We start from the raw sequence: 17,534 nt of genomic DNA, 5'->3' as shown, positions 1-17,534 counted from the left end.
CAACTCTTTAGTTTAGGGTCTCAATATTAACTAGTTGTTTATCAACATGCATATTACTAGGATATTGGCTGTTTATTAGTAATTATAAAACATATATAAATGCTTAATTCTGCATGACCATATTCTCACTAACTATTAATTAGCAGTAATTAGGAGTTTATTGAGGCAAAAGTCGTAATTAATAGTAAATAGTAAACAGTTTCAATGTCACACAAAAAGGAAATAATTGAAATCTGTTACTTTCAATACAAATCAACCCCTGGGACATAAAAGTTCCTTCATTTGTGTTTCATATTTTGATAAATGTATTATTCTAGTAGCTAGAATTTAGCAGATAATAAAATGAACATGTCAAAGTACACTTTAGTAAACCTTAAGCGTACTCTGGCATTGGTCAAACCATTATCAGAACTCACAATTCATTATTAATTTCTAACAATTTAAAAAAAAATATTCTGATGTCCTTTGTGTAGTGATGATGTGTAATTTGAGATATAGCACCCTCTAGGCATCAGTTTAGGGAAAAGCATGCGATTCTGGAGCCAACACATGAGTCATATTCACAGGCAGATGATCTCAATAGGAAATAACTGTTCATATTCATTCATATAGACTGGAATTAATCAACAGGCTTGATCAAAGCTTTCAATGTAACATATGAAGTATAGATCCATGAAACAAGGCTTTGAGAGAAATGAAAAACACAGGCTTCTTTACCACAGGCCTGTAAATCACTTGTAAGGCATTTCTGCTTGAATGCATTTGGCAATAGAAATATCTTGTCCTGTGAACTGTTCGTCATACCCTCTCTGTAACATCTCCAGCTTGCCTGTCTTGTGCCCCTGGTTTGGCATGACTTTGCCACAGCAGTCTGCTAACCACACAACAGTTACAAAGACCTCAGTCTTCACGAGCCAAGAGAAAAACAGCACACACGACTGGAGCAAGCTCATGAAAATGCTAACACAGACCGCAATGTGCACATGTTAGCAGTGTTTTGACTGGATGTATATATACACAGAATTCTGCTGACTGGAAGTTGTAATTAAACATAGAGATGATGGAGAACATGAGTGTTAGGAATTATGGATGTATACCATAAATATACTGAATGAGATCAAGACATTGATGAATTTAACCCTACATAATTTAGCAAAAGTTTTTGCTTCTTTCCAAACACTGCAGTTATGCTAATAAAGTATGTCCCTCTACCATAAGAAATGTGATAGGAAAAATGTTTTGCTGTATCTGTCACGGTGTCAGGTTTGTGTTCTCCAGGTGTCCACTAGATGTCCTCCTTCCCCACGGTGTCAGTCACATTTTGAAACTACATTCCCCACGATCCTTGTCTCATTATTGCACTCAGTTGTTCTTTATCACTAATCATTGCACTCAGTCAATTCCCCATTAGCATTGTCATTTCCCTGTGTATATAACCCTGTCTGTTTTAGTATGTGTCACGGAGTCCTTGTATATTCACGCCTCTTCTGAGTTCTGTTATTGCCCGTTGTCTTGTTCCTGTTTATGTTTGATTGCTACCTTGGTTTTGACCCTTGCCTGGACTGTTTCTGAGTAACGGATTACCCTTATAATAAACAAAATTACTGCGATTGGATCTTCGCCCTATTTCCTGTGTGTGAGATCGTGACAGTATCATGAATGCAAATATTTATTTATTTATTTATTTTTGTGGTCAGGCTGCACTGCCTGCTGGGTAACAAAGTACAATTCCAAAAAGCACTGGAAGGTTCTTCATTTCCTTCTGTTTAAATGGAAAAGAAATTTGGCAGCCACTGGCGGACTACAGTGAATGAACAGAATAACATAAAGGCCCCCTTCAAAAACACTCAAGCTCAGAGCAATACTTACACAGTTAAGTAAGTGTTTTCAAAAACTACCTGTCTAGCTTTTAAAAGAGAGTTCAAGACTTCAAATGTGTCAGTGCACGTCATGTTCATCTTGGTGTCCTAAACAAACTTAAAGTATAAAATCGAATAAGAGTTATGCTTAATAATTCAAACATTTTTCTTGAGAAATTACAATTCATAGGCCAACATAAACTTTTCAGTTTTGTAACAAATCAGCCAAGTTTGCTAAGGTACTTTTTGTGAAATTGCAGAATAATCTTAACTGTTACTGTTCTCCGTATGACATTTTACAGAGGGCAAAATAAGTTTTTTTTTTGCTCTTTCAATATAAAAAATGAGCTTTATATTTGAAAATAATACAGATTAATAATAATATAATCTAATTAAAATATTAAACGAATAAACATTTAGTGAATTTTCAGAACAAAAGAAACTATTACTGTTGTCAGTACATTTTTGGTGACTATGTTAAATAAATCATAAGTGATTTAATTTAATTTTATTTTTTTACACATTTTAAAATATTCCACAGAATGTAATTTGTATTTGTTATATTGTGCTTTTAATGTTTATGTTTTTGATCTTTCAATAAAAAGAGGGCTTTTAAAAATATATTAAACAATGTTAAATGTTACAGTTTTTCTCGATTGCTTAAACACTATAACCAGGCTTTTGAACTAAAATTTCAAAACCATAACGCCATTTATCAAAAAGCACACCTATTTCACTAAACTATAAACACTATTCCCTGTTTTGACACATGAGTCAGATTTGATGAACTGTCACTACAAAACTCTACACACAAATCCCTTCATTTCTCATTGCTTAGACCATGTTGTCATTTAGAAAGCACTAGCATTCAAAATTGTTCACTCAAGTCAGCACAGCTTCAGCTCAGTTAGCACACAATTACCCAAGTGGAAACACTAAGAGTCAAAATTTAACACACATCAATCAGAACCTTCAATAGATATATAAAAGGGCCCAAAATCAGTTTATTGCGTTTTGGAACAATGGATCCAGAAAGACATGAAGGAAGAGGGATAAGAATGAGGAGGAAGGGCAAGGACAAGAAAACAAGCAGTCTCAGATGAAATTCAAGCCACTCTAGTTGCCCATGTCTTTGTCAATGGTGTGACTATGAGGGAGGCTGGGCTATGAGTAAGGCCAAATTTGAGTCACTTTACCTTCGCCTTGAGAACCTTCAGGGAGGTGTGGTGGTGGCAAACAAAATTCTATTACTGAATAAGAGACAAACATTTCCAATAGTCTTTGATGAGGTTTATTTTCTTGCAAGAAAAGACCAGCATGTCGAACAGTCACACAGTGTGGCTGCAGTGACAGTGAAGGGAGGGCATCCTTTCTCCTTTATAGTCTTGACTCCCAGAATGTTATCTTTCTAGGCAAATGATGGTATTTCAACCATATGTGGAACATTCTTAGACGTATCCATCATATTGTATCCTTGAGTGGAGACCCTCCTGTCACGTCCCAACACTCTTTACCATTCCAATACAATTCAAATTCCATATTAGAATATGGTTTGTGTGTGCTCTTTTACTGTCATATGTTGGTCACACACATCTTACTGTAAGTAAATATATAAAAAAATTAGAGGAGAGAGTAAAAAAAAAAAAGAGTAAAAAAAAATAAAAAAAAGAGTAAAACAGGAAAAAAAAATTATTTTTGTGTGTGTGTGTTTTCTGTGTATGAATAAAAATGTGCCAATGTATCCACTGGTTGTGTCTTGTGTTCATCATGTGAAAAGGTTTGTGAGGGGGGAACCACAAGCAACATAACTTACCAGTTTTGGAAATGTTGTTTTGAATTTATTGCACCGGTGTCTTAGACTATGTTGTAGTGTGTGTGATTTTGAGGGCTTGTGTGTCCTGTCTGAGGGCAAAGTTTGGTTTTTCAGCAAGAGTGAATGGTTTTGAGTGTAGAGCTTCATTTTGACCTGAAAATAGGATGTTTGGGGAATTGGGTGAGACGTTATGGATTTGTGTTTATAGTTTTGAGAATACGAGGCATAGTTTCAAGAAATGTGTTTAAGCAATCGAGAAAAACTGTAACATATGGGGAGGGTGGGGGGGTTGCAGTAAAATTTATATTTCAAAACCATACAGAACAATAATATGATGTAATTTAAATATATGCAATAAGTAAATAAATTATATTAATACATATAAATATAAAATAGTAATATTTCATAATAGTATCATCTAAAAATCTTCCACTATATTCATAACAATATTTCTATAGGACAGGAGGTCATGCTTTGCAAGAACATTGCTTCATGCAGGAACCCTTCTTTTGTGATTGTTATGGTTGATTTGAGTGCTAGGGGGCACTCTGACTTTTCAGACGTTCATAGACCAAAACATTGTCTCATCCCTATGGAAGGGCTTTGAAGTGTTGGACTAAAGCTATCTCAACTAAACCACACTCTCTCTCTCCCTCTTTTCTTTTCTCCTGCTCTCTCATAGACGAACAGGGTCTGTTTGGCTCCCCAGGCCCCCTCCAGCTGTCTGACAGTAACCATTGCTCTCTGCGCTAGATGTTCCAGAGCTGCAAAGAGAAAATATACTGCCTTCAAACATACTCCTCTTTCTCACAGGCTCAATGACGTGATATTACAGTTCATCAGTCAGCGGGCTGCAGGCTGTTTATGTAACAGTATATGGTTTGCATAAGCATTGACATATGGTTCAACATCAGTTGTTCAAGCTTTCAATCAAGCTTTGAAGAAACAAGTCACAATAAATCAAAAACAGGATTTATATCCACACATTATGTGATGTGTATTAATTCCAAAAGATCTTAAATCACAACAGCATTGTCTGTAAAGATTGCCCTTTCTACACTGCCAGCACACATGTTTCTAACAAATGTTGTGCAGTGGTTAGACTCCAACCATAGGCTTCCGAAACAGGTTAGGGAAAAAAAGGAGTGAGAATACGCTGTATGGAAGAATGTTTCAGTAGCTGGGAAAAATTCTCCAGGTTGCCATTCAGTGTCCAGCGTAAACATCTACAGGGATAGTCTCGACAAATCTACCTTTTCAGAGGCTTTCCTGACTAAAATTGGCCGCGGAAGAGAGGCGAAAGGTATGCACATTCCTCTCACATATGTAGATGATGCATGTGACGAAAGAGAATGGAAGAAATTTATTGGGAAGTAGCATTTTTAACCAGTTTAGTCACTTGCATATTCATTGACGTTCATGAAAGTAGTTTATTAACTGTAGCTGATAATGAAATAGAGATTATATAGATGTTAAGTTATATTCAACATATTATTATTAAGCAAGAATGCAAAAGCTTTGCTGGGAATTGCTGCTATAACTTACACAAAAAGCTATTTTCTCTAAACAGTATGTGTGTAAGGTTTTATTTATTGCTGCAAGAAGAAGCTTCCTGATTAGTTTGAATAATAAACTCCATTAAGGGTTTTTATAGGCTGTTTGTGTTTCATTTAGGCAGGCGGACAAATGGATATCAGATCAATTTTTTTGTTACTCTCTGTGTGTGGGCCGACTTGGGCCTTCACATTGGACTTGGACTATGGAGGTGTACCACTCTGGATCAACCGTTTTTTGGGAGAGCCGAGTGTTTTGACTTTGAAAGATCGGATGGATCCGGGCTGGTTTCGTGCTGTGAACGCACAAAGTTGTCCCTTGGAGTGTGACTGCCCGATCCAGTGGCCAACAGCCCTTTATTGTGACCACAGGGGCCTTAACCAGCTTCCCTCTAGCCTTCCATCCCGCATACAGTACCTGTTCCTCCAAGGGAATGATATTACTTTCCTTGGATCCGGGGCGTTTGCCAATGCCACCAACTTGCGTTGGTTGATCTTGGATCACAATCAACTACTGAGTGAGCAACTCGATAATGTGTTGTTCTCCAATCTGACCCGCTTAGTAAATCTTTTCATAAACAATAATAACCTGACAAAGGTGCCAGCCAGACTGCCTAGCGGACTCAAGCAACTGCGACTCGCATATAATCACATCGAAAAGATTTCTGCAGGCGCATTCCAAAATCTGGCCAATTTAACGGTACTTCTGTTACAAGGCAACCGTCTGAAGATTATTGAAGGGAGCGACTTAAAAGGTATTTATTGGTATTTATATTTGAACACATCTTTCAAATGCTTAATGTAGAGATGCACTGTTTAAATAAGCTGGTACAAATAAGTAATATACAATTTATTGTAATGTTATGGCTGATAACTGATATATGGCCGATATATTAAAATGATATCCAATTTGTCTAAAACATTTTTATTAACCGCTAAAATCAATTATTATAAATGCTACAAGTGAATGTAGGCATCACAACATAAATGTACATTATAAAAATGGATATTCATTTTGAGATTTGCTAAAAATTATATTTAAGAGCGTTAATAAATTATTAGTTTTAAAGATTAACTTTAAGGGCCCTATCTTGCACCCAGCGCAATTGACTTTGTACACCAACGCATATATCATTCCTATTTTGCACCCGACGCACAGCAGACTTTTCCCTCCACAAACGCACGTCGGTAAATTACGGAATGACCAGGAAAAACCTAGTCTAAAGTCAGTGGCGCGTTATTCAGATGCTATTTTAAGGGCGCATGCTTGGCCATAATGTAGCGTGTGCACAACGCGCATACTAGGGCTGGGTACCGAGTTCGATACTTTTTAGGTACCAACCGAATTGCCTCGATACTATCGAGTATCGAAAAATTACTTGTTTTTCGGTACCAGATTTCGATACCTAAGGGGTTAACTCGTCAACGTCAGTGCTCAAACAAATACATATGAAATGCAGAACGACACATCTAAAGTCGCTTACGCACATACACGCAAACTCTACACACATGAGACGCGTGGAACTCTCCGCGCACATAACCTACTCATATGACGCGTGCGCGCACAAACCGTCCACGCACATACTCATATGAGACGCGAACACACACACACACACACACAATACCCTAAAGATGTGGATAAGTCGATCATGTGGCTACATTTCTCCAGGCTCGATGCCAACAGTGCGCGATGCAGTATTTGTGGTAAAATAATTGCTGCAAAGACCGGTACCACGACAGATATGATGAAGACCTTGACAGTGCACGGAGTAAACATAATAGCAGAAAGTTGCTCCGTCTTCGACTGGTAAATGAAGAGATACCTTGTTGATCACTCTGACTGTGTTTATATTGCAATAATGACCTACTTAATGTACACTGCCGTTCAAAAATGTGTTGGTTAGTCAGAATTTTTTTTCAGTAATGATGCATTAAAGTGATAAAAAATTACCTTAAAACATGTGTAATGTTACAAAAGATTTCTGTTTCAAATAAATGCTGTTCTTTTGAAATTTGTATTCATCAAAGAATCATGAAAAACTGTATCATAGTTTCCAAAATATTAAGCAGCAAACTGTTTTCATATTTCTGAAGGATCATTTGACACTGAAGTAATGATTTTGAAAATTCAGCTTTGACGTCACAGAAATAAATTACATTCTGAAATATATTCAAATAAGATTTATACTATTTCACAATGTTACAAGTTCTACTGTAATTTTGATCAAACAAATTCAGCTTTGGTGAGCATGAGCTCTTTATAAAAAAATGTTGTTCCTTTGTGCACTGGCTAAGGAGCATGAGTCAAACTGAAAAAATAAAACCAAAGTTTTTCTGAGGTAATGTGTTATGTAATATTGTTAAAATGGATTTCATAAAATTGGTATAGAAAAAAGTATCGTTCAGGAACCGGTATCGAAATCAAGGTATCGGTATTGGTATCGACATTTTTTGAACGATACCCAGCCCTAGCGCATACACTTTGCTTCTCTCATCTACACAGACGCAGCAGTTGCCATTTTTGCAAACCATACATAATTACAAGGAAAAATATTCCACACGAGGGAAATCATTGTGGTGTCCATGAAGATGTGAAAAAATAGGCATAAATCTAGCTTCCACATTTACCCAAATTATTATACGTCTTTATTATATGTCTTTTACGGCCTTGACGAGAAGGTCGGTCTCCTCGGCTGTGAACCGCTCCTGGCGTGTGCCTGGCAAATCCGCCGTTATAATAGCAATCCGCCATGGAACAAGCGTGCCTGCTTTTAAAGGGAATGTGAGATGACGCTCTGATTGGTTTATTTCACATAGGGCCCTAAATGTTTGATGATGGCAAATGTAATCTAAATGTAAAAAATACTAATTTATTAAATATCTAACAACAGATATTGATCACAATGTATTAATTAAAAAATAAATCTCTAATATCTAATAACTGATATGAGACCAATATATTGTGCATCCCTACATAAATCATCAGGAAACTTTGATATTAAAGTTGATCATTCTGTAAACTCAGCGTTAACTATCTTTCCTGTACTTTACCAGGTCTTGGAGGCCTCAACCTCTTGGATCTCAGTCACAACCTCCTGGATACTTTCCCCAAACATCTGCCTTCATCTGTCCAGCAGCTTTACCTCTCCAACAACTCTCTTACAGGCCTGACCGAGAACAGCCTTCATGGTTTTAATGGACTCCGTTACCTACGGCTCGGACACAACAAATTGAGGAATGAAGGGCTTGACCCTGGAGCCTTTAACCTCACATCTCTTGTAGAGCTGGACCTTTCATATAACCAGCTGACAGAAATCCCAACCGTTCCCACCACTCTTCAGTACCTCTACCTTGAGGTTAACCAAATCCAAGGTGAGTTGATGTAAGGCTCTCGTTTTACACAAACAAAAACACTGAGGTTTATTCTTTAGCACTGCACTGAGAAAAATCAGCACTGTTTAATTTCAATGTGACAGAGGAAATGTTCATGCCAAGTTCATCGACAGAATAATTGTGTCAAGACACAAAACAGAGAACCTTATTTTCTAAGCTAATGTTACATTAAAAAAAGATTCAATAAATTGCACCAAAAGAAGAGAGAGCATGACACTTAAATCTTACTGCACATTTTCAAGAGACAAGATGTTAATAGTGGAAATAAAGCAGTGCTGACAGACTGTCACATGCCTGTCCTGTCTTGTCATGCACATGGGTGTTTTATTGTTTTGAGCCATGTGCTCATGTCTGCCGTTTAGCCCCTCCCATCTTGTTATCCAGTTATTGGTTAATTTGCCCCACCTGTTGTGTTCGTTACCCTCCTTTGTTTGTTCCCCTATTTAGCCTCCTTGTGTTTGTAGTCTTGTGCTGGTTCGTTGTCTTGTACACGTCTCCCGTTTCCCCGTGACCCGTTTGGTATGTTCACTTTTGAAGTTGTTGTTGTTTTGGTATTTAGTAATGTTTTCCCCCTCGTGGGTTTTGTTTTGTGTTTAAGTGTTTCTTTTTCCAATAAATATTATTTTCCTTTGCACTTGAGTCCTCTCTTAGTTTTCTTTAGTTAACGTGACACAGACTTCAGGAAACAATGGATTGCAAAGCTGAGAAAAATTGCGGTTTTGTCAAAGACTACATCCAGATCGGATTCAGAATGATGATAAAAACAGATGGAGTAGATCAAGTCCATCAACACCCCCAAAGCTTCACAGTCCTATAGCTCGTCCTGGGTCAACATTTCATTCAGTAACATTAGGCAGTTTTGATTTATATGCTGTTTAATGTTGATGATCGCATTGTTTTACATATGCATATGATTACATGTTATCGCTTGTTTCTGCATCTTCTTCACCTGTGTTTTGATCAGGGGATTCAGTACTCTTTCAGAAGAGGTGTAATAACCTTATAACAGTGAAAAATACGAAAAGCTGTAAAAAACTGGTCTTGGGATGGGGAAGCATATTCTCATGAAAGACGAGACAACTCAGTCAATAGCAGGGAAAGAGTTAAATATCAGCCAAGTGCAGAAATTATTCTAAACACAAATCTGTAAGCTTGACTGAGAACTGCTCAAATGTTTGTCCTGTCTTACGGTATGAGGCTATGTTCTCAGGCCCGATGAAATAATCTCTGGCACAAGAGAATCAACATTCAGAATCAGACTTGTCTTGGGAAAATGACGGAAAATGTGATGAGGATTTTAGAAGAGAAATAACAAACTTTCCCTCCTCTCTTGGTTTCCTTTTCCCCCTTTCTCATTCTCTAATGTGTTTGTCACAACGTGTTTGCAGACAGAAACATCCTGGAGAGACACAAGGTGACTAGAAAAAGTAGGTTAGCTGAAAGAGAAGGAGGGAGAAAGGAAAGAAGGAAGGTTTGTCTGGGAACATCTGTGAATACTCCAAAAGGAATCCACATGTGCTAAAAGCACGCTCTGTTCTCTCCCCTCCTCCTCAGCAGCACGCCGAGCTCAGTTACAAGGGCTGTGCCACTGTTCAACTGCAAAGACTTAAGCAGACATTCTTTTTTTTCAGGCAGTGGTCATATTTACTGTTTTGAACCATATAACGAAATCTCATGCCATTAGCAGTGGTTTACCAGCTCAAAGTAAAGTATAATATTCAAATTATTAACAAACCACTGTAGATAATAGCCAATTGCTATATTAAAACCTAGAAGTGGAGGTTAGGAAAAGGTTAAACAACCTGTCAACCTGTCAGATTTATCCTTTAGAAAACAAATGGAAAGAATGTAATAGAAAATGCATTGACAAGCCCTATTCAAAAGGCTCCAGTCTGAGGATGGACAGGTTTTGCACATAGATTTCCAGAAAATATGATAACATTATTATTGCTGGATTGCAGGCTAGAGGACTGGAAAAACAGATAAAAAAAATAGTTACACACCTTAAGTGCTTTATAAATGCATATCAATTCTCTGTTCTGAGAATAGTCTCAATGCCACCAGACATACCTCATGGTCTTTCAGTTCTTGGATTCTCCCTTAGCATTAGCAGCTAGAGCTTAGATACATAACTATTATTCTACCATCACAATGAGTATCTAAAACCAGGATGAAACAGATCACTGTAGATGTGCCAATGCCAACGCACCTGTTTACACACCTAAATTATTTACACGGTATTGAGAAGCAGCTCCTGTTTACGAGGGCTGTAGTTTGACTGTTGTGTGTGACCTAAAGAAGGATTGATGTCTGCTGGCAATTCTCTGAAACGGCACGTCACATTAATCGCCAAATATGTTGACCTCATTGTCTTGCTATTTCGGTCAACAGTAAACAGTGGAAGAGGCAACAGTACCATTTTTTTGCAAAACAGCCTGCTAGATAAAGTAGCTTACTATGAAAGTTGAGTGTGAAAGTTAAGACAAATGTGAAAATATGTACAAATCAATAAATCAATAAATACCCTTCTGGCAGTGATGATAATGCTACTAATGACAACACTACTACTTCCATACTGGTTAACCATAAGATAATATCAAACAAACCTATTTATGTTTAATCATGTGACATGAACATTAAAAAAGACTACTTGGCTAAATTACAACAATCAATCTGTTCTGCTATATATTTCCTGTTGTGTTGTCCAGCGTTCAACGTGAGCAGTCTCTGCAGGACAGTAGGACCCACATCATATTCACGTATGAAGATCCTGAGGCTGGACGGTAATAAACTGGAGTACCACAAGCTGCCTCCTGATTGGGTGTTCTGCCTACGAGTCCTCCATAACATTTATATTTGATCTAATAAAAACAGGCATTGCCTCGAGTAGCTCTACATTTTCATGCTTTTAATAGGCTTTAAAATAGCATGCAATAATATATTATATTATATTATATTATAACATAATATGTATATTTAATCTGCATTAGAAAGCATGACAGCAGAATGAACTGCTCAGTATTCAAGGTGCTACTGTTTTGAATAAGCATGTTGTAAATGATCTTATAATGTTTTAATATGATTTTACTCTGGATTTACTGTATATGGGCAGCCATACTTTGTTTTGATGTACAGTGCAAGTCTTGTGCCTTGTCCTAGTCTTCACTTCAAATGTTTTAAGGACATAATGAGAACTAGTCTAACTGTTAAACATGTGAAAATACACTTGCGTGCAAAAGTTTGGGGTCAGGAAGTTTTTTCAATACTTTTATTTAGCAAGGAATAGGACGCATTACATTGATCAAAAGTGACAATGAAGGTTTTCACGATGTTACAGAAAAAAAAAACTATTTAAAATATATACACTGTTCTTTTTAACGTTTTATTCATCACATAATCCTGAAAAAATGTTTATTGGTTTCCTCAAAAATATTAAGCAGCACAACTGTTCAACACTGATAATAATAAGAAATGATTCTTCAGCTTGAAATCAGTATACGTATTAGAATGATTTCTGAAGAATGTGACATTGAAGACTGGAGTAATAATGCTGAAAAGTCTGCTTTTCCATCAAAGGAATAAATAACATTTTTTAAATATGTTAATAGAACACTTTAATTTTAAATTGTAACAATATTTCACAATATTATTGTTTTACAGGTTTTTGTTTTTGTTTTTTTAAATAAATGCAGCCTTATGAGCATAAGAGACTTCTTAAGAGAAAATCTTACCAACCCCAAACTTTTGAAGGCTTTTTGTTACCTATAGTCTGGAAAATTAATATTCCATTCCTCTCTGTAAGATTACAATGCATTTCCCTTTAAACACTTGTAAACACATGGTGACAAGCAATAAATCTCTTCCATGTTAATCCTACTTTCTGTCCTACTATATTTTTAAGTTGCTCACTGTAAACTCACTAAACTAAAAACCTGTTAAAACCTAAGAGACTGATATATGATGACAAATCACTCAACTTCAACAAGGAAAACCACAAAAAAGCATGCTATCTGTAGAAGCACAGCTGCTATACAAGTTAAGGGTTTTTCGATGTGTTGCAAGTTCAAGAGAGTGCAAACAAATCCACTTTTATGTTTGGGTATATTCGAGGCAGCATTTTTGCTTTCAGTGTGGACAGACCAAAGACTAAAGACACAGTAGACATATAAGAGAGTGAAGTCAATCACAGCAAATACAAGAGAAGAGCTCATTCTCACCAGTCCAATTGAATGAAGAGTAAATAACACATCATGCTCAACCTGAACTCTCATTTAGCACAAAAGCCCAGTCCTGTTGGATCAAAAAACATTTCCCCAAAAAAATAATGTTTAATCAATAAGTCCAAAGAAATGACTCCACCATATTCCATATAGATGTGAGTTAATGGACCATGTGTTCAAGATACCATAACTCTCTCTGGGATTTCACTTTTCTTCTTTCTTTTTTTTCCGCAACTGCAGAGCAGACTGGTTTGGACTTCACATTTCCCATTAGCAGAGCCATAACAACAGAAAGAACCTGACAATTTTATTTCTTGAATAAAAGATGGATGAACCAGGAGGACTACAGTCAGATAATGTTTATTAACCTCAAACTAAAGCCATTACCAAGTTTGGTTTGAGGTAAATAACACATAATTATAAAATGTACAGCATTTTTTCAAATAGCTGGATGGTTGAGAAAATACATAAACCAGCCTAAACAAAGTGAGACAGTTTTCTTTAGAGAATAATGTAATAATATATAGCTGTGTTGTGGTAAAGTCATTAGTGAGGTAAAAGACAGATTGATATCACCTCTGAGGGAAGAGGTGGTCCCATAACAGACCTCAGAAACAGGGGTCCTACTGGTGCATATTGTGGCAGTGGTTGTATAGAACTTTGATAGCAATTAAATTGTACTGGGTGCTATACAGACCTGTTAAAAATGCTTTCTTTAGTTAGCCAATAAACAAGAAATCCACTTACTAAACAAGGCATTAATATAGCAAATATACTTCAAACATGTATAAATGTCACTCACAATGTATTAAAATAAATGCAAGCACAAAAGAGTCTAAAAGATTTGGCATAAATATCCATTAAGTCGATTCTAAAGTTCATCTGGCCCAAAGAATATCAAGAAAAGGATACATCAACAAAACCAGTCCAAAGTCAATATTCAATTACCCCAACAAACAAACACAGACCAGAGTTTCAAATGAACTATTCATAATGTTTGGATGTGTTTGTTTGATTGTTAGGGAGTTGAGACAAAGACAGTTGTAGGCAATGCATTCACAACACTTAGAGATATTGAAGTGTCCTTCAATATTCAATGGAAATAAGCCCCAGAAAAGTCCCAGGACCAAACGTATAACAAAACAAAAAGCCACTCCTCAAGATACCCCTAGATATTTTAGCTTTGTTTGCTCATTGTTCTCCACCTAGATTCATTTTGTTTGACAATTACAAGTGTTTTTCTATTTTATGCAACAGTTCAATAAACAAGTAAATAGAGTAACTTACATTTAAGACACACTATTTTGTCTGTATTTGCTCCGCAAAGATAATAGTTCCAAACAAAGCCACAGTAGACTCAAACGCTGGATGTTTCTCCAAGCAAGACATGGTAGTGATATTCCTGAATGAATCTTTTTTTTTTTTTTTTTTACGAATCGGTTGAGTGAATTACTAAATGACTCTCTCATTAAGACAGTCACATGTTTTGTTCCTGAATACATCAGTGTTTGAAAAAAAAAAAATCAATTAAGTGCATTATTCATTGGCTCGCTCATCATCATTTCATTCCTGTATGAATTAATGGCTTATTCTCAATCAGAAGGCTGTGTCTTATAAGGCTGCATTTCTTGACTGCCATGTCATTGAGCTCCATCAAAGGATGTCTCATTTTAAAGGATCCTTTGAAGGCATCATTTGTTTCACATCCTTGTTTTGAAGGACGCATAAATCCCTCACAATCCTTTGCACACATTCCAAATCACAAAAAAAGAATTTGCAGAAAAAAAAAAGATTTTGGAGATAAAGGTTTTCTTTTTCTTTCATTATGTTTTCTTTTTTTTTGTCACATAATGCTAAACTGTGCGTAATGTAAACCACTGGGAGACCACAGATGGTTGTCATTACCTGTACTGCATTAATAGAAAAGAAGGTTTGTAGCATTACGTTTTTTTCAAAATATTATTTTAATATTATTTTTACATTGTGACCATGGGGGTGGAAACGTTTATGATGTAGCTATGCGCACTTACTAGAGCGTTTCTTTCTTGCTTTTAATGCTGAGGAGGACTCCAGCCTACAAGCCTCTGAAGGACTGGACTAGGAAGGACACAGCCTTCCGTTTGAGAAGCATCCAATGTGTCTGAACGAATCAGTTAAATGAATGATTCAGTAACTCACTCATAAAGTGTTTTAGTGCCACCTACTGATGCAATGATATAACCTACAGAAAGAGTCACTGAGATACAGAACAAACATAGATAATCTTAAAAAAAATATATAATAATATTATTATTATTATAAAAGAGCCAGATTTTCTGCCTTACATTGGCAGATCAATATTATGTATTATACATGTTAGGAAGACTTACAAAAAAAGCTGCTTCTCATTACAAACTGCTTTGACGAACAATTACTGCATAATAGCATACATTCAATTTCCCTGTTATAGCATACACCAAATCTACATGCATTGACCCTGCTGCGTTTTCACACACTCTGCTATAAATGAAGCAGGTAGTGAGCTCTAGCTTTATTTACTTGGACCACTTCCCAGAAAAATTTCTCTGATATTTTGCTGAGTTCACATACTCTACCCTTAGGGTTTGGCAAGTTGTGGTATCGGTGTTAGATCCTCTGGGTGGGAGAAACAGCTTGGTAAGCAAAGATCTTAATGAATCTCAGTCTGATTACAGTACATCAACCAGACCTCCACCATAGACTTCATCAAAATGCTTATGGTAACCACAACTGCATCACATGTCTGGCGCTTCATTAATTCAAACACAGAGGGAAAGCTGTGTGGTGAAAATGACACATTACTTCTGACACATCTGCTTCTGATCCAAAACTCACAATTTTGTTCTAGGTGCCAGAATTACAAGTTGCAAGGCTTGATGGTTTGTTGAGCATGATGAAATAGAATTATTAATTCTATGCAAATTTAATGTCAATACAGGAGCATAAACTGCACGCCAATGATTGTGATGTTCACACATGTGCGTCTGAAAATGCACATCTGTCAATCATTTGTGTCTGTCTGTGGATGTGTGTAAGCAAACAATAAAATCAACCCATATGGCAAGACTGCACACATCAGACACATAATCATCTGTTAAGCACATGCCGAAATAAATCCATCACACCTTAGCAATACTAGAAGAACAATAAAGTAAATCTGCCTTCAGATGCTCAGGGTCAGTTCAACCCTGTATCATACATATGACTAACCTTGGTTGTTTTCACTCTGTGCCAAACCATTAAGCTCTTGACAATAAATCTTAAAGCATGTAATTAAGCTTGATATGCAAATAAATGTAAGTTGTAAGAGGAAGGAAAGACATTTCCTTGCCAGAAGGGCACTCCAGTTACATACTTTCCAGCCTTTTACTTTTAATTAAAACAAAATTTAGATGTGTCTCAGATGACAATGATAGTCTTGGCAAAGATGCATTGTCGTGCCAAAAAGAATATTTGACCTAAATGATCTCACAAGGTATTAGAGTAAATGTCACAATGACTCGCGTATAGTACAGAGCAAGACCCATTACAACACACATCCAAAATCACACCCACTATAACTCCAGAGACCAGCCTGCCTGCACCTGAATAGTGAGATCAATCTAAACAGTATTCATAATTTCAAGGACTCACTTTGAGTGAGCGAGTTTCAAGATTGAAATGAAAAGTGGAGTCTCTTACAAAGGATCTCACTGCATACAAAAGTGATCTTCCTAAAAACAGAACTGGACCAGCACCAAAAACACTTCTTCACGTCACAGATTATCAACAATGTGGACAAAGAAAACCACAAAATCAAAGCAAAATCAAAGCAAGCCAATGCAAAGACAAACCATGTGCAAATTCATAAGTCAACACCATTGCTGAGTATTTTCTCCTTAAAACTGCAGTTAACCAAATACCATCTCAAAAACGCTGTTTGAAACTGCCAGTGTTTCTTACATCACAAACTACCTTGTAACCAATCACATCAAAGTGCGGGTGGGCTTCAGCATTTCATTACTGCTGTGAAGCCGGGGAGACTTTATCGCGGCATATTTTTCTGTTGATATGAAAAATCATGTGCATTTAGCAATATAGCAGGTGAATTATGTATATGATGTATATTACTAAGTTATGATAAACTACAGTATATGCCTTTCTCCACTGACGTTCTAGGCGGTTCAAAGTGTTTCTAAGGATACTGATTTTTAGAAGGCAGCTGTCTGACTGAGAAAGGGTGGCGAACAGGAACATGGTTTGTGTAAGATTAGCAACACATTTTTAGTGGTTGGATAACAGAGACAAGCAAAAGGCTAATCATATTAATTACCGTTATGTGTCCGACGTTGTAAAGAGCGATACATAAAACGCATTACCATTCTGATACATCGACTTGCAGACGAGCCTCTGCTACTTCTTCTGAATCAGTTTCTGGTTCAAACATGTATGGCTGAATTAAACCAGTATTTCCACTTGCCATTGTGCAGCATTTACTACAGTAAAGTTCTGACCTGGTGTGAGTAGAGGTGGGGCTAATTTGCATATTCATGGATAAATTAAGCAAGGTATTTCTGGTGGGTTGTGATGAGCCAGTATATGTCCTAGGCTGATTTAGAACTCCAATATTTTCCTGAATGAGGCTGACCACAATTACATCCCACAATTGCATGATTCTCATTTAGCACACGTGCAAATC

The 17,534-nt window shown here is 36.6% G+C and overlaps 2 protein-coding genes across 2 annotated transcripts in view; one reads left to right on the top strand and one right to left on the bottom strand.

Moving 5' to 3' along the window:
- Positions 1-17,534, bottom strand: part of fmoda (fibromodulin a) — a 48,481-nt gene that overhangs the window by 7,601 nt on the left and 23,346 nt on the right. The gene's annotated exons all lie outside the window — the stretch shown is intronic.
- LOC311074391 (lumican) lies at positions 4,848-11,521 on the top strand. The gene is made up of 4 exons (XM_084100957.1): positions 4,848-4,975; positions 5,347-5,980; positions 8,280-8,597; positions 11,327-11,521. The coding sequence occupies exons 2-4, from the start codon at positions 5,359-5,361 to the stop codon at positions 11,476-11,478; spliced, it is 1,092 nt and encodes a 363-aa protein (XP_083957083.1). The 5' UTR covers positions 4,848-4,975; positions 5,347-5,358; the 3' UTR covers positions 11,479-11,521.

The sequence above is a fragment of the Abramis brama genome (genome assembly GCF_963993115.1).
Source record: "Abramis brama genome assembly, chromosome: 23".
NCBI lineage: Eukaryota > Metazoa > Chordata > Actinopteri > Cypriniformes > Leuciscidae > Abramis > Abramis brama.
The sequence above is the reverse complement of the archived record's forward strand: the minus strand, read 5'-3'. Positions and strand labels throughout refer to the sequence as shown.

Bases quoted from the DNA above. Each gene is read 5' to 3' on its own strand.
- LOC311074391 (XM_084100957.1), top strand. From the start codon at position 5,359: ATGGATATCAGATCAATTTTTTTGTTACTCTCTGTGTGTGGGCCGACT. The intron at 5,981-8,279 runs GTATTTATTGGT...GTACTTTACCAG, and splicing joins TGAAGGGAGCGACTTAAAAG to GTCTTGGAGGCCTCAACCTC. The intron at 8,598-11,326 runs GTGAGTTGATGT...TGTGTTGTCCAG, and splicing joins TGAGGTTAACCAAATCCAAG to CGTTCAACGTGAGCAGTCTC.